This window comes from Lynx rufus, unplaced genomic scaffold (assembly GCF_022079265.1).
Source record: "Lynx rufus isolate CCGP_SWC_20201006 ecotype Redwood Valley unplaced genomic scaffold, mLynRuf1.p SCAF_3, whole genome shotgun sequence".
Classification (NCBI taxonomy): domain Eukaryota; kingdom Metazoa; phylum Chordata; class Mammalia; order Carnivora; family Felidae; genus Lynx; species Lynx rufus.
In genome coordinates this window covers 167,227,976-167,250,839 of record NW_025814845.1, presented here as the reverse complement: position 1 = coordinate 167,250,839, position 22,864 = coordinate 167,227,976, and the positions used below count along the sequence as shown (strand labels likewise).

General features: G+C 36.9%; 1 protein-coding gene across 3 annotated transcripts in view; it reads right to left on the bottom strand.

Annotated features, from left to right (window-relative positions):
* Nucleotides 1-22,864, bottom strand: part of PPP3CC (protein phosphatase 3 catalytic subunit gamma) — a 108,025-nt gene that overhangs the window by 43,123 nt on the left and 42,038 nt on the right. For all 3 annotated transcript variants that reach the window (XM_047092180.1, XM_047092182.1, XM_047092181.1), the window contains exons 4-5: nucleotides 12,054-12,165; nucleotides 179-324 (exon numbers count right to left, since the gene is read on the bottom strand). In XM_047092180.1, the coding sequence (XP_046948136.1) occupies nucleotides 179-324; nucleotides 12,054-12,165 (258 nt within the window). The remainder of the gene's footprint in view (nucleotides 1-178; nucleotides 325-12,053; nucleotides 12,166-22,864) is intronic.

The following is a 22,864-nucleotide window of genomic DNA, read 5'->3' as shown; positions in this document are numbered from 1 at the left end:
TATCAGTAGTTATCTCCCAATAATGAGATTGTAGATGATTTCCAGTTTCTTACTTTTGATTACCAGTATTTAAAAATTTTCAGACGGAGGCATATTAGCTGACTGCAAAAAAACAAAAAACCAAAAAAACTGAACTAAAGATATATATACTCCATGAGACTAATGAAAGATTACTTACTTTCCTAATGTCATCTAAACTAGTAATTTCAGGTGACATCCCTCCATGTACACACAGAAACTGCTGGTTTAAGAGGGCAGCAAGAGGAAGACAGTCAAATGTCTCCATACACGCATCATACACCTGTTCAGAATATTTGATTCGACCTATCAAAAAAGGAAAAACAGTCAAAGGAAGAAAAGCTAAAATTTACCATTATAGGACAGAAAATTATGAAGCTACTTCAAAGCCATTTATTTCAGGCAAATTTGAAATCACAGTCATCTTTATAAAAATACTCTTGAGAAGTTGTGGATAAAAGGTAAAAAAAAATCTCCTTAAAGACAAGTGTGACCTTGGATTAACTTTCTATCTCTTTTGCCCTGGAAACCTGATAAGGTGAATGTCAGCTGTGTTACTAGGCAACATTGCTTATGGTAAAAATCACTCAATTACCTGGTGGGAAGCTATAGCTTTGAACTTCTGAGTGGGATGACTCAAGGTATGTCCCTAGGGGACCCTGGAATCTATACCAATAAAGCTTCTATGGGAGATATTAGCAGTTGTACTATATGAGGCTTCTAACCCATGGTGGCTCCCTGATCTGCACAATGTGGATGTTGTTTTCCTGCACCTGAGCTGTGACCTGGAGGGGGTTGGGGAAGGAAGAAGTGAAAGGCAGAAAACCTTTGGACTGCTATACCCACTCCTATGAGGACTACTCCACTGAAAAGGGATGCCTAGCACTGCCCCTTCCTGGACTGTATCCTCCTAAGTAGATGAATGCCAGTATGGCCCCTGGCAGTCCTGTAAGCCTGAATATTTTGTTGGGTCTAAAAAGACTCCTTGGGGGTACTGAAGACATGCAAGTGGAAACTGATGTTTTAAAAGTAATCAATAAAAAAGCCTGGGTGGCTCAGTTGATTGGGTGTCTGCGACATTGGCCTAGGTCATGATCTCGCCATTCCCAAGTTCGAGCCCAGCATCGGGTTCTGTGCTGACAGCTCAGAGCCTGGAGCCTGCTTTGGATTCTGTGTCTCCATTCTCTCTCTGCCCCTCTCCCACTCATGTTCTCTCTCTTTCTCTCTCAAAAATAAACATTAAATTTAAAAAAAAAAGAGTAATCAATAAAATATCAATAATCTTTCTTTGCTCATGATTTTTAAAGTCTTTAAGTAAATTTTGTCCTGATTCTATTTTATGTAAAAATGCTCATCTTAATGAACTGTATTTTGATGTGGTTGTCATGTTGGGGCTAAAGAACAAGGAAATACTCCAGTGAGCAGAGGGTAGGGTCTCCACAATTATCCAGAAAGAATCCATCATAAACTAACAGATGAGAAACTGAAAGATGGCTTTAGTTTAAAAAGAAAGGGAATATTTTCTTCTTCTTTGGCCTTGAATTTCAGAGTCAAGTCATGCTTGGAAGGGCATGTTGGTAGAGAAGGCCAAAGATCATACAGGCAGGCAGCCCTACAGAACTGAGCTCCTTCTCTTCCAAGATTCCGTGAAGATGAAACAGAGCCTACAGGACCTAGAGCTACAAAGCTACAGCAAGCGAGTTAGATTATGCAGTTGATAATTATTTGTGTATTTCCTTCTTGTATTTAAGTATCAGTGCCTGGTTGTGGCAAGCCATGGGAGAATAAAGTGAAGGGTAATGGTCTAAATTTGGGCCAGAGTACAATGCATGGTTGACAGACATGTCTGGAGAGACATTCCTAAAGGGAAGGTATAAACCAAGAGACCATATTTGAGGTTATAAAGCTTTCTATCCTTGAATGTGAAGATTTTCTCTTTATTGTCAAGATTTGAGGACACTAAGGGAGTTTGTGGGTTCCTTTAAAAACTTTCAGAGCGGGGCGCCTGGGTGGCGCAGTCGGTTAAGCGTCCGACTTCAGCCAGGTCACGATCTCGCGGTCCGTGAGTTCGAGCCCCGCGTCGGGCTCTGGGCTGATGGCTCAGAGCCTGGAGCCTGTTTCCGATTCTGTGTCTCCCTCTCTCTCTGCCCCTCCCCCGTTCATGCTCTGTCTCTCTCTGTCCCAAAAATAAATAAACGCTGAAAAAAAAGAAAAAAAAACTTTCAGAGCATTCTGTATTACATGACAGCAGTTCAGATCATCTATTTCACAACATATGCTAACTCTATTAAGACAACCAAGTTAATAGGAGCCAGATCTTAGGCATCTTTACATCTCCTTACAATTACATCCTTATATTCTTTTTATTTGAACACTATTAAATTTTGGCTATTATGAAAGTAGATTCATATTGGCCATAAAGTCTATGTAAGAAAAAAAAATCAAACAAAAAATCCTTTCATTTGTGGCCAGTGATTGACTTTTTCTCCTGAAAATCCTTATAGCCAGAGTTCCCTCTGTTGTCAATGTCAATAAGAAATTCCCTTATAAGGGGCAGCCTGCGTGGCTCAGTCAGTTGAGTGAATGACTCTTGATTTCAGCTCCGGTCATGATCTCGCAGTTTGTGGGATCAAGCCCCGCACTGGCCTCTGCGGTGACAGCACGGAGCCTGCTTGAGATTCTCCCTCTCTTCTCTCTGACCCTCCCCTTACTCCTGCGAGCACGTGTGCTCTCTCTCTCTCAAAATAAATAAACTTAAAAAAAAAAAAAAAGAAATTCCTCTGTAAGAGTCTTAAGCTTGCATATAGGCAGGGATTTTTTTAAATTGAAGTACAGCTGACATGCAATGTCATATTAGTTTCCGACGTACAACAAGGTGATTCAACAATTCTACACATTATGCAATGTTCACCATGATAAGACTAGTTGTCATCTTCATCATATAGTTATTACAATATTACTGACTATATGCTCTATGCTATACTTTTCATCCTTGTGACTTATTTATTTTCTAACTGGAAGTTTGTATCTCTTAATCGCCTTAACCCATTTGGTCCATTCTCCCATTTGTTTCCCCTCTGGGTACAGATTTGTTCTATGTAATGAGTCTGTTTGTTTCTGTTTTGTTTTTCAGATTCCACATATAAGTGAAATCATGGTATTTGTCTTTCTCTGTCTGATTCTCTGATTCATTTCACTTAATATAATATCCTCTAAGTCCATCTATGTTGTAACAAATGGCAAGATTTCATTCTTTTTTTTACGGCTGAGTAATATTCCTGTGTATGTATGTATGTGTGTGTGTGTCTGTCTTCTTTATATATTTATCTATCAAGGGATACTTGTGTTGCTTCCATATCTTGACTACTGTAAATAATGCTACAATAAACATAGGGGTGCATTTATCTTTCTTTTTTTTGTTGTTTTTTTAAATTTTTTTTAATGTTTATTTTTATTTTTGAGACAGAGACAGAGCGTGAAGAGGGGAGGGAGACACAGAATCTGAAACAGGCTCCAGGCTCTGAGCTGTCAGCACAGAGCCCGACGCGGGGCTCGAACTCAGACAGTGAGATCATGACCTGAGCCGAAGTCGAACGCTTAACTGACCGAGCCACCCAGGCGCCCCTGCATTTATCTTTCAAATTAGTGTTTGTGTTTTCCTTGGGTAAGTATCTAAGTGATAGAATTATTGGATTGTATGATACTTTTATTTTTAATTTTTTAAGGAAACTCCATAGTGTTTTCCATACTGGCTGTACCGATTTACACTCCCATCAACAGAATCCAAGGGTTCCCTTATCTCCCCACCTTTGCCAACACTTGCTATTTCTTGTCTTTTTGATACTAGCCATTCTGACTAGTGTCAGGTGATATAGCTCATTGTGGTTTTGGTTTGCATTTCCCTGATGATTAGCGATGTTGAGCATCTTTCATGTGTCTGTTGGCTGTATGTAGGTCTTCTTTGGAGAAACCTCTATGAACGACTCAAAAGAATTCCTTAGCTTACTTCCAAAAGAATACCAAATCTAGAGAAAGATGGCAAGCAATACAGTATCTTACCTCCATTTTGTACATTAAAACAGGAGGTTACACAAGAAACAAGTGTTGGTGAGGATGTGAAGAAAAAGTAACCTTTGTGCACTGGTGGTGGGAATGCAAACTGGTGCAGCCACTGTGGAACACAGTATGGAGGGTCTTCAAAAAATTAAAAATTGAACTACTCCATGATCCAGTTATCGCACTACTGGGTATTTACCCAAAGAATACAAAAACACTAATTTGAAAGGATATATTCACTCTTACATTTACTGCAGCATTATTTACAATAGCCAAATTATGGAAGCAGCCCAAGTGTCCATCAACAGATGGATAAAGATGTAATACACACACACACACACACACACACACACACACACACACACACAGGAATATTATTCAGCCATAAAAATAAGGAAATCTTGCCATTTGCAATGACATGGATGGAGCTAGAGAGTATAATGCTAAGTAAAATAAGTCAGTCAGAGAAAGAAATATCATATGATTTCATTTATATGGAATTTAAGAAACAAAAGAAAAAAGAGAGAGAGACAGAGAAACAAACCAAGAAACTGACTCTTAACTATAAAGAACAAACTGATGGTTTCCAGAGGGGAGGTGGATAGGGGGATGGGTGAAACAGATAAAGGGATTATGACTAATCAGGACTCCTGGTGGCTCAGTTGGTTGGGTATCTGACTTCTGCTCAGGTTATGATCTCATGGCAAATAGGTTTAAGCCCCACGTAGGGCTGTGTGTTGATAGCTCAGAGCCTGGAGCCTGCTTCAGATTCTGTGTCTCCCTGTGTCTCTGCCCCTCCCCGACTCGGGCTCTGTCTCTCTCTCCCTCTCTCTCTCTCAAAAATAAGCAAACATTAAAAAAATTTTAAAAAAGAGTACACTTATGATGAGTACTGAGTAATGTATAGAATTGTTGAATCACTATATTGTACACATGAAACTAAGATAACGCTACATGTTAACTATACTGAAATTAAAATAAAAAAATTTGATAAAATTTTTTCAAAAACCCAGGAGATGGTGAATCAAATTAAGCAAAAAGGAGTTAATGCTATATTAACACATGACCAAAGTAGTTTACAAAATGCTATTTTCTTTAAAAAAAACTTTTTTAAGTTTATTCATTTTTTTTTTCTGAGAGCATGCACACAAGCAGCAGGGAAGGGCAGAGAGAAGGGGAGACACAGAATCTGAAGCAGGCTCCAGGCTCCAAGCTGTCAGCACAGAGCCCAATGCGGGGCTCAAACACACAAACCCACGAGATCATGATTTGAGCCAAAGTCAGACTGAGCCACCCAAGTGCCCCAAAATGTTATTTTCTTAAAGTATATGAATAGGTATATAAATACCAACATATTTGTTTTCTGAGGGGTTAGACTGAAGATGATATCTATATATTTTGTTTACTTCATTTATCTGTATTTTCTCCAATGAATATATAACTTTTATAGTAACATTTATTATTATATTACCTTTATTATTGAAATTTGTTGCAGGCTCACAATTCATCTGTGCCATCAGGGAGCTATGTGTTCTACACAGCATGGTGGTCAAGAAAATGCAGTTTGGAACCTGACTGCCCTGATCTGAACCTTGGCTTACTAGCTGTGGTACTCAGCACAAATTACTTCATGCCTTGTGCTTTGATTTCCTCATCTATAAATGGGCATAATAACAATACATATCTATGTTACAAGATTTCTGTGAAGATTAAATGAATTCATATATGTAAAATGCTTTGATAATGTCTGGCACACAGCAGATACTATGTAAGTGTTAACTAATAAAATTATTTTATCTTCACAGAAACCCTATGAAACAAGTGCTATTAGTATCGTCCTTAAAAAACTGAAGGAACTGGGCCTACTTGCCCAAAGTTGCAAGCTAGTAAGTGGCAGGACTGGAAATTGAACCTGCTTATGCTCTTAATACCATGTGATACTCCTCCCAATCATTATTTGAAATGAAATATCTACTAGGAGAATTTAAATAGCCAAATATGTAATTCCCAAACATTAAATTAGTTGACTCAGTGTTTTATTTTCATGACAAATTTTAAGCTACATCTCATAAAACAATCATTTCTATAATAAAGGAAAAATGCACCTCAGTCACAGGGATCACACAGATGATACAAGTTCTAACTAGTATCAATAATATAACATTCACAAAACAAAATTTCAACAATATTCTCTAAAGTGATTTTGAGGGGCTTCTGGCTGGCTCAGTTGGTGGAGCATGTGACTCTTTATCTCAGGGTTGTGAGTTCGAGCCCCACTTAAAAAAATAAAATCTTAAAAAAATTTTAAAGAAAGTAATTTTGAGAGTCAGCACTATTTGTAAGAAACCATGACCTGGTCTAGCCACTGATTATACACTTGTCTTGATTTTCACTTGCTTTCATTATTTAAAAAAAAAAAAAATTACATTTACATGGTTCAAAAGCAAAAGTCACAAAAGATTATACGGTGTCTCCTACTCCTACTCCTCCTACCCATTCCCTGAAGGCAACTAGTGTTACTAGTTTTCTGGGTGTCTTTACAAAGATACTGTATGCAAACACACAAGATGTGTACATTTATTCTCTTTTCAATATCCTTTTGCTTTTTACATAAATGGAAGCATATGTACACTGCTTTGCACTCACTTTTTGTACTTAACACATTTTGGAGAACATCTTTATACGGAGAGCTTTGTAATTATTTCTTTTATATCTACAGAGAATTTCACTTTAAGGATATACCACAATCTAACCACACCCATCTCTTACTACTATAAATAATACTGTAATTAACAACAAACAATATTTGTTTATTAAAAAAGAAAAAACTTGTCCAAAATATAAACTGTCATAACAATACTGTTTTCTTTTTAATGTTTATTTAATTTTTGAGGGACAGCACAAGTGGGAGAGGGGAAGAGAGAGAGGTAGAGAGAGTCCCAAGCAGGCTCGCACTGTCAGCGCAGAGCCTAATGCTGTGCTTGAACTCACTAACCCCAAGGTCCTGACTTGAGCCAAAATCAAGAGTCAGACACTTAACTGACTAAGCCACCAAGGCACCCCTATTTTTTGTAAATATTTATTTATTTTAAGAGAGAGCACAAGTGGGAGAAGGGCAGGGAGAGAGAAGAGAATCCCAAGCAAGCTCCACGCTGCCAGCACATAGCCCCATGTGGGGCTCGATCCCAGGAACTGAGGTAAAATCAAGAGTCAGTCACCCGACTGACTGAGCCACCCAGGAACCCTGAGAGGAATATTTAAAGACCCCTGCAATATAAAGCAATTCAAAAATTGATGTAAGAGGGGCACCTGGGAGGCTCAGTCGGTTAAGCATTCAACTACAGCTCAGGTCATGATCTCGTGGTTCGTGAGTTCAAGTCCCATGTTGGGCTCTGTGCTGAAAGCTTGGAGCCTGGAGCCTGCTTCGGATTCTGTGTCTCCCTTTCTCTCTGCCCCTCTCCCACTTGCACTTTGTCTCTCTCTCTCAAAAATAAATAAAAATTAAAAAAAAAATTTTTTTTAAAGAATTGATGTAAGGAAAAAACAACTCCTCCCTTACAAAATATTCTAACTCCCTTAGAAATACTCTCAAGACTACAGCTGCACAATCTGGAACTAAGCATCACTTAGCAGTAATTATAAGGTGCTGATTCTAAAAGCCATGGTGGCCCTTTACGAGAGATCAGCTTATCACTGAAAATATCCATGCAAAGCAGCACACATGCTCCTTGCTTATAAGAACAAAATTTGAAATTATATTCGTGTATTTGTTCCAAGACTTATTCACATTTCAGATGTAGCATTAGAATGAAACAGGAGTATGTCTGTAGGTAAGAGAAGAAAAGAAACCTGGTTTAAAGCATGTGAAAAGCAAACAAAAACCGAAGATAAGAAATTCTGTGAAAAAATGAGAACACTTAAAATGTTTCCCAAACCTATTGTTCCATCTTCTAAAAATAGTCTGAACCAATTTATACTAGTCAAAAAAAGAACTCTGATAAAACAGAGGAAGAACTGGATAAAATGTTGCCTAAAAAAACCTAAACCTTAATTCAGAACAGAGGCATCCTGAGGCAGCTTTCTTATTACTTATCTATTGCTAAATACTAATCATTCTAGGGCCTTTGTCAACTGCTTGATATGCATTATTTAATTTTCCAAGGTAAAGAAAGAGAAGTGTAATGAGTAATATCCCCATATTTGGCTTAGAAAAATAATACAAAATAGTTGCAATTTTTCAACTATTTGGTGAAGTGGTTCTCAAATGAAAAATAGTAGATATTTTCCAAACCTCTGGAGCAGGTGTGCTAAACTGCTGCATGCAGGACAATTATCTGGGGTCTTTAAAAAGCCTCTTAAATGCTTGGCACCCATCCAGGTGGTTTTGAAGTTACCAGTTTAAAAGTTTATTACAGTAGTAGTACACGGTGGTGATGAAGCACAAATCCAGCAGCACCACAGGAAGATACAAAATCAAAAATACAAGTCCTGCTGACTCAACTCCCCACAGATAATCACTGCTATCAATTTCTTCTGCTCTCTCTCTATATATATATTCCTCGTGTGTGTGTGTGTGTGTGTGTGTGTCTGTGTGTGTATGCCCCTACACATTATGTATTTTTATTTTACAAAGGAGCACATCTAGGCCCACGGTGATCTTTCAATAGCTGCCTAGTATTCCATTTTTTAAAACATATTATCACTTATTTAAGCAGTCCCTTATTGATATTCAAATTCTCTCTCTCTCTCTCAAGGGCGCCTGGGTGGCTCAGTTGGCTAAGCATCCAACTCTTGGTTTCCGCTCAGGTCATGATCTCATAGTCAGTGAGATCAAGCCTGCATCTGGCTCTGTGCTGACAGTACCAAGCCTGCTTGGGATTCTCTCTCTCCCTCTCTCTCTGTCCCTCCCCCACTCACATGCATATGTGTGTATGCATGTGTGCTCTCTCTCTCTCTCTCTCTCTCAAAATAAATATTTAAAAATAAATAAGCCTGGGGCGCCTGGGTGGCTCAGTCGGTTAAGCATCTGACTCTTGGCTGTGGCTCAGGTCATGATCTCACAGTTTAAGGTTCAAGCCCCACATCAGGCCCTGCACTGACAGTGTGGAGCCTGCTTGGGATATTCTCTCTCTCTCTCTCTCTCTCTCTCTCTCTCTCTCTCTGCTCCTCCCCCATGCTCTCTCTCTCAAAATAAGCTTTAAAAATAAATAAATAAACTTTAAAAATAAATAAACAGCTGAATTTGTGGTAATTTGTTATATAGCATTAAAAAACCTATACAATCCAAAAAAACCAAAACCAAAAACAAAACACCTATATAATCTGCATGATAAATTCCTAGAAGCCAAATTGCTGGGTCAAAAATTTTTACAGAAATTCCAAAACTGCTATTCAAATACTTTATAGCAATTTAAACATTCACCAAGAGATCTAACTTTAAAAAAAAAATTGCTGGTTATTACCTACTGATTTGAACTGTTTATTCTAATAAGTCCCAAGGGCTGGAATGATCTGTAGAGCAAAAGCCCACTTGTAGCTGACTGTTCTGTCAGAGGAATTTTTTTTTTAAGTGTTCATTCTCTAAAATTTTTTGTAATAAGAATGACCTTTCCTTTCAGGATCTACTAGGAGAAAGGCCATCATTACAACTGTCAACTTCAGTGTAGGAAGCTATGGTAACAAGAGTTAACATGAGCATATGAAACACTACCAAGTTGTATCAATTAAAGGGATTTTGGGGCCAAGGATTGGATAAACTCTTGAGTCTCAGAAAACAAATTTAAAAGTTTTTTTTTTTAAGTTTATTTATTTATTTTGAGAGAGAAAGAGAGAGTACACAGGAGGGGCAGAGAGGGAGAGAGAAAGAGAATGCCAAGCAGACTCCGCACAGCGACTGAGTGGAGTCTGATGTGGGGCTCAAACGCATGAACTATGAGATCATGACCTGAGCTGAAATCAAGAGTCGCTCATTTAACCGAGTGAGTCACCCAGGATCAGTTTTTTTCAACTTTGAATATTTTGGGGGGAATAAAACTTTAAATATTTTATAATAGATTCCTCCAAGATAATCATTGGAATAGGACACAAAGTGAAATCCGATCAAACCATCAGTTATATGACATTAAAACATTTGTATATATTTATTATTATTTGAGGAAAGAAGCAGATTTTAGAGCCAGACAATATCCAAGAATTTAGTTCAGCTTCCTTATTTTATACAGAATATACTAAATTTTAGGAATGAGAAAAGGTAAAATTTTGTGGTTTTTATTTCAGTATTTTCTTTTCACCTTATATAAAAATATAAAACTTCATTAAAATATAAACTGATATATAATCTTTTTGGAGGGCTATTTAGAGTATGTATCAAAAAGTCTTTTAAAATGTTCATGCTCTCTGACTTAGTAATTCTCTTCTGAGAATTTGTGCTAAGATACAAATCCTAGATGATCATTCATTTAACAAATTAATTCAACCACTATTTTTAAACATCTCCAATGAGTTACTAGATACTATTCTGGAAAAATAACAGTGGATAAAACATGTCATCATGGAATTTAACTTACGGCAGGATAGGAAAACAACAAACAAATAAATATATTTTTTAAATATAAATTTAATTTTTTTAAAGAATGCTAAATAAAAAAGTTTTAAATGATTATTTATTTTTGAGAGAGAGAGAGACAGAGAGACAGAGTGCAAGAGAGGGAGGGATAGAGAGAGAGGGAGACACAGAATCCGAAGCAGGCTCCAGGCTCTGAGCTGTCAGCACCTAGCTCAACGTAGGGCTCGAACTCGTGAACCACAAGATCATGACCTGAGCTGAAGTCAGACACTTAACCAACTGAGCCACCGAGATGCCCCTTGAATATAAATTTTACATAAAAATATATATATATAAATTTCAGGCGTTGATAGATACCATTAAAAAAAAGACAAGGTATGAGAGTAAAATGATGAGATCTTTAATTTAGAAAAAGGAACCAGGGAAGAAAGTCTCTGAGGAGATGACAAGAATGAAGTAAGGATGTAGGTCTTATATATAAACAGACAGCTATCTGGGAAGACAAGAAACAATAAGCACAAATGCCCTGGGGCAAGTTCTCTCAAACAAGCCCAATTTAGTTACCATCACACTGAATGTTAAGAGTCAACTGTGAGTGCTGGTCAAAGAAATGTGCCAGTTTTTTTGTTTTTTTTTTTTCAAATGGTTTAGCAATGTTTTGCCTTTCAAAAAAATTCTACCTTAATAATAAGCTTTTTTTACTAGTACAGTATGATTTATAGTTGGAAACAACAGAAATGTCATACAGCTGTTACTAAATTGGCTACATATATGATAGTGCATCAATAAGATGAAATACTTTTATAATAACATTTTTAAATCATGTTCAAAGATATTTAATGGTACTTAATGATTTAATTAGAAAAAGTTATATAAAATGTAAAGAGCAATTTATTAAACAGTACATTTAATAGTCTAATTTTTTTGAAAATATGTATAGATACATATGTATTTCAACTATTTCATGATAGGTTTTTATATATGCAGAAAAGAAGACTATATCTCAAATAGTGAGATAATAGTTATTATTTTTAAGTGGCGTGACTGTGGACAACTTTTATCTTCTTTGGACTTTTCTATGTTTTCCAAATATCCCAAATGTATTACATTACATAATAGGGAGAAACCACAAAAGATATTTTCAAAATAAATGTCTTAAAAGGTAGAATCTTGGTTCTTATCAGAAAATAAACAACAGAAACCATTTGGGTTCCATTAGTTTCTTTATTTGGTTTCTGTGCGATTCATTTTGGGACTGACAAAAGGGTAACTAAAAATGTTATGGGGCGCCTGGCTAGCTCAGTTGGTAGAACATGGGATTTTCGATTTCAGAGTTGTGAGTTCAAGCCTGTGAGGAGTAGAGTTTACTTAAAACAAACAAACAAAAAGGTTCTGGAAAAGTGATCATACTTACATTCCTGTTTGAAGGTGAAATATTCTGTAAGATGCCTGCACTCATGATTTCCTCGAAGCAGAAACACTGTTTTGGGATGATTAATCTTTAAACTCCACAAAAACAGCACACACTATAAAAAGACAAACGTAAGGATAAATTTTTATTTGTGACCATGACAACGCACAAAGACAATTTATGTGAATTCAAATGACTTAAATGACTTGTTGTAATGGCATATCTAATTGTCACTCCCAAACTGAAACATGAAACCTTCCAGCTTTTTGAAAGAACAAGCTGTTGCCCTAGACTCCAACAGAGCATAGAGTAGACTTGATAGATACCTTTCCTTAATTTCTATTTCCACGGTTTTTCCAAGTATCTAGAGCTCTGTGACAAATCCACCCCCATATAAATAAATATATATATATATATATATATATATATATATCCCCATATGTAAATATATATATATACATATATCTTAAAATCTGTATTTTATTTAATGAGGAAACACCAGAGAAATTTCCACTAAATAAGGAACTAGACAAGGATATCCACTATCTCTGCTACTATTCAACATTATATTAGAGGTATTGGCTAATTGAATTAGACAAGAGAAATCAATTAAAAGCTTAAGACTGGGTAAAGAAAAAAATAAAACAACTCTATTTGAAGATGATATGATAGTATACCTGAAAAACTCCAGAAAAATCAATGATTAAACTAATTCAAAAAATAAAAGAATTCAGTAATAAGGCAGGATATAAAATTAACATACACAAACAATAAATAGGACACATGGTGGAGAAAACTCCATTTACAATACCAGCAAAAAAGACTAAACACACAGGAATAAATTTAGTAAGAAATGTGCAAAACTAATACCAAGAAAAATTTAAAAATCTCCTGGAAGACACAAAAGTAGGCAAAAACAAATGGAAAAACATTCCTTGTTGTTGGATAGGATGATTCAGCATCAGTTTTTCCTAATTTATAAAACCACTGCAATTCCAATACCAACAAGTTATTTTATGGAGTTAAATAAGTTGATAATAAAATTTCTGTGGAAAAATAAACATGCAAGAACAGCCAGGAAACAGCCAGGAAAAAACAAAAAACACTGAAAAAAAGAAATATAATGGGGAGGGGGGTCTAGCCCTACTGGATATTAAAAGATACTGTAAAGCTTCTATAATTGGGAGCACCTGCGTGGCTCAGTTGGTTGAGCATCTGATTTTGGCTCAGGTCATGATCTCGAGGTTCAGTTCCTGAGTTTGGGCCCCAGCATCTGGCTCTCTATTGTCAGTATGGACCAGACTTCAGAACTTCCCTCCCTCTTTCACCCTGCCCCTCCCCCTCTCCTGCTTGTTTCTCTCTCTCTCTCAAAGCTAAAGATTTAAAAAAAATTTTTTTCATTTTATTTATTTGAGAGAGAGAGAGAGAGAGAGAGAACACGAGTTGGGGAGAGGGGCTGAGGGAGAGAGAGAAAATCCCAAGCAGGCTCCATGCTCAGCACAGAGCCCATAGCAGAGTTCAATCCCACGACCCTAGGATCTTGACCTGAGCCGAAATCAAGAGTCCGATGCTCAACCAAGTGAGCCACCCCCGTGCCCCTAAAAATAAATAAACATTTTTTTTTTAAATCTTAAAAAAACAAAACAAAACAGTAGTACTGGCACATACAGAAATAAATATACCAGTGGAATAAAACAGTCCAGAAATTAATCCAAGTACATACAATATTGGTATATAATAAAAGTAGCATCCTAAATCACAGGGGGTAATGATGGACTTCTCAAAAAATGCCTCTGGGACAATTGGTGGCATTTCAAAAAAATTAGATCTATATTTCTCACATAATACATAATGAATGACAAATGGATAAGGGAGATAAATGTATCAAAAAACAAATATATCAAAATGAAGTCATACAAGTTCTAGAAGAAAAGGTGGTGAGTTCTTTATCCTTTAGTGTAGGGGAAAACTTTATCACTAATGACAAAAAAACAAATGCTTCTCGGCCTTTTGGCTCAGATAAAGTGTACTAATGACGAAAAACCAGAGGCAAAAAATGGATAAATTTGACTATCTACAAATAAAAATAATTTGCACAGTAAAAAAAAATATGGCGAAAACTGATAAAACAACATATTCATTTAACTTTTGACCACTTCTAGAAGCATACCCTAAAGATACACTTCCAACAATAAGAAAATACATATGCACAAAGTTGCAGTGTTGCTTATAATAGCAAAATTTTAGAAACAAACTAAATAACTATACATAGGATGTAAGGCTGAGCAAACACAATAAAGTACCATGAAGCTGAAAGAAAGAAAGAAAGAAAGAAAGAAAGAAAGAAAGAAAGAAAGAAAGAAAGAAAGAGAGAGAGAAAGAAAGAAAGAGAGAAAGAAAGGGAGAAAGAAAGGGAGAAAGAAAGGGAGAAAGAAAGGGAGAAAAAAGAAAGAAAAGAAAGAGAGAGAGATCTCTATAAACAGATTTGGAGCAATTTCCAAAATATACTGTGAAGTGAAAAAAAGCAAAGTACAAAAAAGTATGCTACTGTTTCTGTAATAAAGAAAGGATATAAGAGATCCACATGTATTTACTCATTTGTGCAGAAGAAATACAGGAAGTATAAATCAGAAACTAGAGAGAGACATCAGTTACCTACAAAGGGCACAGAGGAAAGGGGTGGAAAGAAGGGAGCACTGAGAACACTTTAAGGGGGATGAGCAGGGTGCAACACTTCTCAAAGCATACCTTTTTGGATAGCTTTGATTTTCTACAACAACAGTAATGTTCTACATGTGCCTCTGCAAAACAGGTAATCAACCAGCATGTGAAAGAAACCCAAAATAGAATGCAAACAAGTAATAAACCTAATTGTATTATAAATGAAAAACAAAGCAACAAAGGAGGGTACGGGGGAAAAAAGAACCCAAGTAACTTTGGAAAACAGCATTTTGACTGCATACTGCAAGGCAAAGACACAAAGAAATATACACAAATACTGTATCTCTAGTTAGTGAATCTGTTTTCAAAGCATGATTTGGCTGCTATATACCTACTTTGTGAGTATACTAGAATTGAACAGACAAGTGAATATATTATAAATCATGAGAGTAGGAAAGAGGTAAGGTTAGGCTGAATCTTGTGAATTTGGACTGAAATCAAAACTCACTTTTCTAAGGGTATATACAGATAGATAAAGAAACAGATAAAAATGTGGGTATATGTGCAGCTTAGTATGCTTATATGTATTTCCTAGCTCCTGATGAAAGGGACTAGAACCTCAAAATCACTATGTGTATTGATTTTGGGACTACAAATAAATTTTAGCAGGGAGTCATGTATGCAAAACGGAATCTGCAAATAATGAAGAGCAATCATATATACTAATAATGAAGTATACACATTGATGAAGTTTTGGGGTGATGGTGGGGTGGTCTGGAGCCAACAGCCAAGAAATTCTTGAGGACATCTTTGGTGCAAAAAGGTGATTTTATTAAAGCATGGGGACAAGACCCATGGGGCAGAAGAGCTGCACTGTGGTTGTGATGGGTTACTGATTATATACCCTCAAGTTGGGAGGGGGTCGGGTATAGAGTAAGTACCTAAGGTATTGTGGAAGCAAGGTTTCCAGGACCTTGAGAGGCCAGCTGTTGCTAGGGAAATGCCATTTATTACCATTTAGTAAAACCTTAGTCATGAGACCTTTCAGATGTATGGGGGGTGGGCATTAAGCTTGGAGTATGATTGCCAGCATATATCTTGGGGCACTTGAGATAAAGGAAGTAGATTTACAGGATCCTGGAGGTTGAGATAAGGTTAAGCTAAGATTCTCTTTTGCCCCTAGCAAAAATGTCATCCTTAAGGCAGCTGGGATCCTAAAGGGAGGTCACTCTGCTGGTTTCAAGGACTTGTCAATGGGCTGCAGGCAGCATGGAATTTAATTTTTCATTTGCCTTTGCTTCCCACATTACCATGGCAAGCCCTTTAACCCCTTTCCTTTGTTCTTGGGTAGCCAGGAGTGTCCACAGAATATCACGCATACTCCACCTGAGGTGGGAGAGGGGGTGCTTTAGCCTGCATTTTGCCCTCAGCTTGCCACACACTCCCTCATTACATATCTCACAGTCTCAAAACACACGCAACAACTGACAGGACTATGGTAAGAATCAGTAATAACTGTAGTTGGCTCTTCTGAAACACCCAAAAAGTAACTCCTAGTTCAAGCAGACAAAAGTAATGAACGTCACAGGGAACAATTCAACAGAGAATGCATTAAGTTTCAAGTATACACAAGACAGTCATAAAGGGGTGGTTGGCTGGCATAGTTGGTAAAGCATGTGACTCTTGATCTTGGGGTCATGAGTTCAAGCCCCATTTGGGTGCAGAGATACTTAAAAAAAAAAAAAAGATAGTCACAAAAATCTACTAGGTATCTCATCACAAACAGAGTCCCCATAAATTCCAAAGAATGAATATGTCCAGGTTATGTTCTCTAATTAATTACACTAATAAAATCAATAACAAAATATTAACTTTATGAAAAAAATCTTGCATGACTAGAAACAAAAAACATACTACTTCATTGTGTTAAGGTTAAAGAGAATCTTAAAATATAAAATACTGGGGGCGCCTGGGTGGCGCAGTCGGTTAAGCGTCCGACTTCAGCCAGGTCACGATCTCGCGGTCCGGGAGTTCGAGCCCCGTGTCAGGCTCTGGGCTGATGGCTCAGAGCCTGGAGCCTGTTTCCGATTCTGTGTCTCCCTCTCTCTCTGCCCCTCCCCCGTTCATGCTCTGTCTCTCTCTGTCCCAAAAATAAATAAACGTTGAAAAAAAATTTAAAAAAAAATATAAAATACTGAATGATAATAGAAACAATACAGGTCAAAATCTGAAGGACCCAGATAGAGCAGCACTTAAAGGGCAAATGTACACTGATAAGTACATTTATTTTTTAAAAATAGATATGGAAATATGCTGGTAAATGCTTAACCTATATCTTAAAGGTCATATAAGAAACTCTTAACAGTGATTATAAGAGTGGAATGGCTAACATGTAAGGAGATACTTAATTTCATCAGTAATTGGAAAAATACTACTTGAAACATAAAATACTATTTTATACCCATCATTTTTGTAAATATTAGAAAATGAGATAAAACCAAATTCTGGAAAGAGGGCTGTAAGGAAATATGAACTCTTAGCTGCTACAGGCAGGCGTATAGATTAGTACAGCTATTCTGAAGAGGAATCTGTGATGGTCAGTTCAAGTATGGAAGGTATATACCCTTTTCTCTGTCAATCCCACTCTTGTACATAAACCACAGAGAAACTAAAACATGGTACCATCAGTAGATTTATATTTTTATGAATATTCATAACAGTAATGTTCATAGAAAAAAGAAACTGGAGGCAACCTAGGTGTCCACCATTGAGAATAAAGAACTAAAATGTCATAGATGTATACTATGGAATACTCTACAGCAAGCAGAAAGCAATGACTGAGAGACAGCAACTTGGATAGATCTTAAAAACATCATGATAGATGAAAACTCAAATCAACAGAAACAGGGCCATAGCGTGGTCACATTCATCTCAAGTGTAGTGCATTAGCATCACATGGGAACTTGTTAGAGACAGAGATTTTCAGACTCCAGGAATTCTGGGGTGGGGCCCAGCAATCTGTTTTTGAACAGGTGCTTGAGGAAATTATGATGTATGCTTGAGTTTGAGGACACTGAACACTACCATATTTATGTAAAATTAAAATACTTTTATCCACCAAAACCTTACATATTATAAAATTAGCGTAATGTATTATATGTCTTCTGAGGCATATACCAAATATAACAGAAACATATATAATGGCAAGAGGGGGAAAATATTAATAGAGATCATAGATAAGAAAAAAATAAAACGGAGAGGGACTTTGCAATGACTAGTAATAAATGTGTCATGATCTGAACAGCTTGATGAATTTAACTGAGATTTTCCCACCCCCCCAAAAAAAGGTTTCAAAATTCTAAATCCAGATGCTTCCCAAAATGCTTAATTTAAATCACCAATGTCTCTTGCCCATGCTTACAGGATTAGATTCCTAACTGGCCTCCCTATACCCACTCTTAGGCTTCCACAGTTTACCACAAAACAGCCAGAATGACTGTTTCAAAACATACATGTGAATATGTCACTCCCACCTCAAAACAATCTCCAATGGCTTCCTTTTGCATTCAGGATAAAACCCAAACTCCTTACTATGGTTTCCAAGGCCTGATATCATCTAACCCTTGCCTATCCCTCTGACACATCGCCTACATCTTCCCCCCTACTCATTTTTCCATCTAGCCAAACTGGCCTTGTTACTATTCCTGGACTGCATTAGGCGTGCTCCAGCCTCAGAGCTTTAATACTTGATGTGTCCTCTGATGGAATGTACTCACCCCTCCCCCACCTCCCATCAGGTAAGCAGGGCTCATTCCCTCAGGTCATTCAAGTTTCTCTTCAGATGTTACCTCCTCAGATAAGCCTTCCCTAATCTCCATCTAAATTAGCTATCCTTGCGGGCTCTTTTAGTCCCTTACCCTGATTTGATTTTCCTAACACTAAACAAATACACAATGCTGCCCCTTTCACTAGAAAACACAGTAAAAGACTTGGCTTTGTTTGTTCACACCCATCCCCAAAATTTAACAGTGTTTCCCAACAGAGGTAATACTGACTATGTGAAAAGCATGATCCTTTGTTGTTTAGAAGTTTCTGCATATTGCAGGAAGTTTGTTTCCCTGGACCCAGCCCATTAAATGCCAGTAGGACCCAGACATCTCAGTGAATCAAGACAGTTGAGCATCCAATTCTTGATTTCAGCTCAGGTCAAGATCTCACGGTTCATGAAATCAACCCCCACGTTGGGCTCTGCACTTAGCATGGACCCTGCTTAAGATTCTCCCTCTGCCCCTCTCTCTTGCTTTCTCTCTCTCTCTCTCTCTCTCTCAAAAAAAAAAAAAAAAAAATCCCCTTTAGCCCTTTCTCTTATTGAAGAATCAGTTAAAAGAAACTAAAATTTAGCTTGCCCTACCTCAGAGTAAGTAGTTTATAATAGGTACAAATGAAGAAGGGATGTCAAAAAGCTCAGAAGTAAGTGAACCTTTACGATTTTGTTTTGTCAATGACATTTGGATCAGTCCCTAAATGCCAAAAGTCCTTAGTATTTGTACTAATCAAAGTTTGCATTGCTTCAGGAAAGACATATGCTTGCTCTGGGCATGAAAAAAATCATCTTGCCTTGATTATTTCACATAGGCTCAAGGAAAACAATTATTAAGTATAGAAAGAAAATATAAATACAGTGAATAAAGTTCTGTGAAAACAATTAGGCAATATGTATCAGAAGTCTTTAAAATGTTCATAGTCTGGGGCACCTGGGTGGTTCAGTCCATTAAGTGTCTGACTCTCAGCTCTGGCTCAGGTCATGATCTCACTGTCATGGGATAGAGCCTCATGTCGGGCTCTGCCCTGACAGCAACGAGGCTGCCTGGGATTCTCTCTCTCCTTTTCTCTCCATCCCTCCCCCACTTGCTTGTGCACTCGCGTGCTCTCTTCCTCTCTCTCACAAAATAAATAAACTTTAAAAAAATAGAATGTTCATAGTCTTTCATCCACTTCTTTTACTTACAAGAATCTAACCTAAGTAAATATCAGAAATGTTATTAATTCAGAAAGGTGTAGCAATATGCAGAAGTAACTAGAAAACATCCACTTACAGTACGAGTGATAAATATCCAATTAACAATTGTTTAAGCCATAAAGACATTAAGTATCTCATGAAACAAGAAATCTGGAGGTAAGATGTCCAGATTTAGTGTACCAGCTTAATGCTGTCACCAAGAAACCATGTCCTCTTTCCCTCTATGATCTGTAATTCACAGGTCTGCTTTTCATCCTTAGCACCTCCTCATGATCACAAAATGGCTGCTATAGTGTACCCACCCACATTTGATATGATGTAGTTAAACAGGGGTTCAGAAACTTTCACCTTGCTAGTCTTTTCATCTGGAAACAAAGTGTTTCAAAGTGTGTGTCAGCACGCATGCGCATGCACGCACACACTCACACACCTAAAAAGCACCCAGCAGAGTTCCCTTTATATATTACTGGGCAAAACAGAATCCCATGTTTATCCCTAGACCAATCACTGGTGACAAGGAATGGGTTTATATGACTAGCTCAGACCAATCAATTCATTCCCTGGGGCTGGGTTAAGGGCTTCCCCATACTGAAATCAAAGGTTTTCTCTGAAACCCCAATCTCACTTATCTGAAAAAAATAGAATTTTGGGGCGCCTGGGTGGCGCAGTCGGTTAAGCGTCCGACTTCAGCCAGGTCAGGATCTCGCGGTCCGTGAGTTCGAGCCCCGCGTCGGGCTCTGGGCTGATGGCTCAGAGCCTGGAGCCTGTTTCCGATTCTGTGTCTCCCTCTCTCTCTGCCCCTCCCCTGTTCATGCTCTGTCTCTCTCTGTCCCAAAAATAAATAAACGTTGAAAAAAAAAAATTTTTTTTATAAAAAAAAAAAAACAGAATTTTGATAGTAAGGAAGAAGGAGAGAAAAGATAGGCAGCAAGCAGTATCAACAAACCAAACATCCAAAAATAAAGAATAGTGAAGTAAATTCTGGTATTTTTACCATTAACCACAGAGAAAAGTGTTTTCAATACAATGCTGAGTGGGGAAAAAAAGACTACAAAAGGAAATGTCCAAAATGATTTCAATTTTCTTTAAAAAAGGATAAATACAAATGTAAAAGAAGAAAAAGGACTGCAAGAAAATACAAGATGTTGGGGCACCTGGCTGCCTGAGTCAGTGGAGCATGCAACTCTTGGTCCAACAGTTGTGAGTTACAGCCCCACATTGGGTGTAGAGATTACTTTTAAAAAATAATTCAAAATCTTAAAGAAAAAAAAAACTATGATATTAACAGTGATTATATGTGATTTATACAAGTTTTTGTTTTCTTAGAGTTTACATTTCCCAATTTTTCTACAAAAATGAACTATTTACAACAACAAAAATGTAATAAGGACTCCATTACCTTATTTTCATCCATTTGACAAAAACAACATACTCATGCTTATCAAGGACACTGATAAAAAAAAAAAAAAAAACTGTGATCAAGTATATACCTATATCATGCTGGACTAAGCTGTAGCCTACAGAAGTTTATAACCTTGGTAGTTTATAAGTAGGTGACTTCCAACTAACACTATATACACCTTGAATTTTAGTTTTAAAACTGGTATAAAATAGCATTGTCACTTTAATGTTTTGATCCATTTACCTCTTAAGCTATTCCAGAAAAATCCTTTAAGTTAGTCAAATGTCAAATAACAGGATAAAGCCAAATACAAACTATGATTTATTAACATTCATTCATTGAGCAAATATTGAGTGCCAACTATTGAGTGCCAACTATGTGTCAGGTACCATGCTAGTATGCTAGGTCTTAATATGAAGAATATTGCAGAAAATTAAACAAGCACTTTTATACTGTATTGAAAAATCTAGTTAAAAGTGCATCTTTTCTAACAGACTGTCAGCTCCTATAGAAAGCATTAATCTTAAAAACAAACAAAAATAGAAAGCATAAATCTTATTCATTATTTTATCCTCAGAGCCTGCCATAAAGTTGGCAATCAGGAAACATTTGTTGATGAATGAGGAAAAAATATATAACAGAAAATATTCTGAATATAGTATGTGTGTACAAAAATCATTATGGAGTTTTTCAGTGTGTGCTTTATATTGAATGTATTAATGCATTGAAACTATTTGTAAATATGTCAGTTAACAACAACCTGAAGATGATTTGGCATAATATTATCTTTTTAAGAAGTTGTTTCATTAAATATAATGACTAATTAAAAATTCAGTAAGTTCTGTATTCTTCTCTTCACCCTCTAAAACTTCTTCATGCTGGGGCACCTGGTGACTCCATCGGTTAAGCATCCAACTTTGGCTCAGGTCCATGATCTCATGGTTTGTGAGTTCCAGCCCCGCTCTGGGTGAGCTTGAGCCCAGCTCTGGGCTCCGTACTCTCTCCCTCTCTCTCTGCAACTCGTGGAATTCTCTCTGCCCCTCGCTCACTGGCTGTCTCTTCTCTCAAAAATAGATAGATAGATAGATAGATAAAACCTCTTCATGCTAATCAATACCCAAAGAAGTAAACATTCAATGTGTCTTTCAAACATCCATATTTTTGATTGTCTCTTGAAACATGATGTGAATAGGAATTAGAAAGCTTTTCCTTTTTAGACTATGTTTGCTTCCCTTTTTATTTTATTTTATTTATTTATTGAACTACAGTTGACATACAATATTAGTTCTTGGTGTACAACATAGTGATTCAACAATCCTATATATTATGCAATGCTCACCACAATAAGGATAGTTATCACCTGTCACCATATGAAGTTATTACAGTATTTTGACTATATTCCCTGTGATGTACATTTCATCCATGACTTATTTATTTTATAACTGGAAGTCTGTACCTCTTAATCCCCTCTACCTATATCCTGACTTCCTACTCCCCTCTCCTCTGGCAACCACCAGTTTGTTCTTGGTGTTTATAAATAAGTCTGCTTCTGTTTTGTTTGTTCACTTGTTTTGTTTTATAGATTCCTTACCTGAGTGAAATCATAAGTATCTGTCTTTCTTGGACTTATTTCTCTTAGCATAATATCCTCTAGGTCCATCCATGTTGTGGCAAATGGCAACACTTCATTCTCTTTTATGTCTGAGTAATTTTCTATTATATTATATCCAT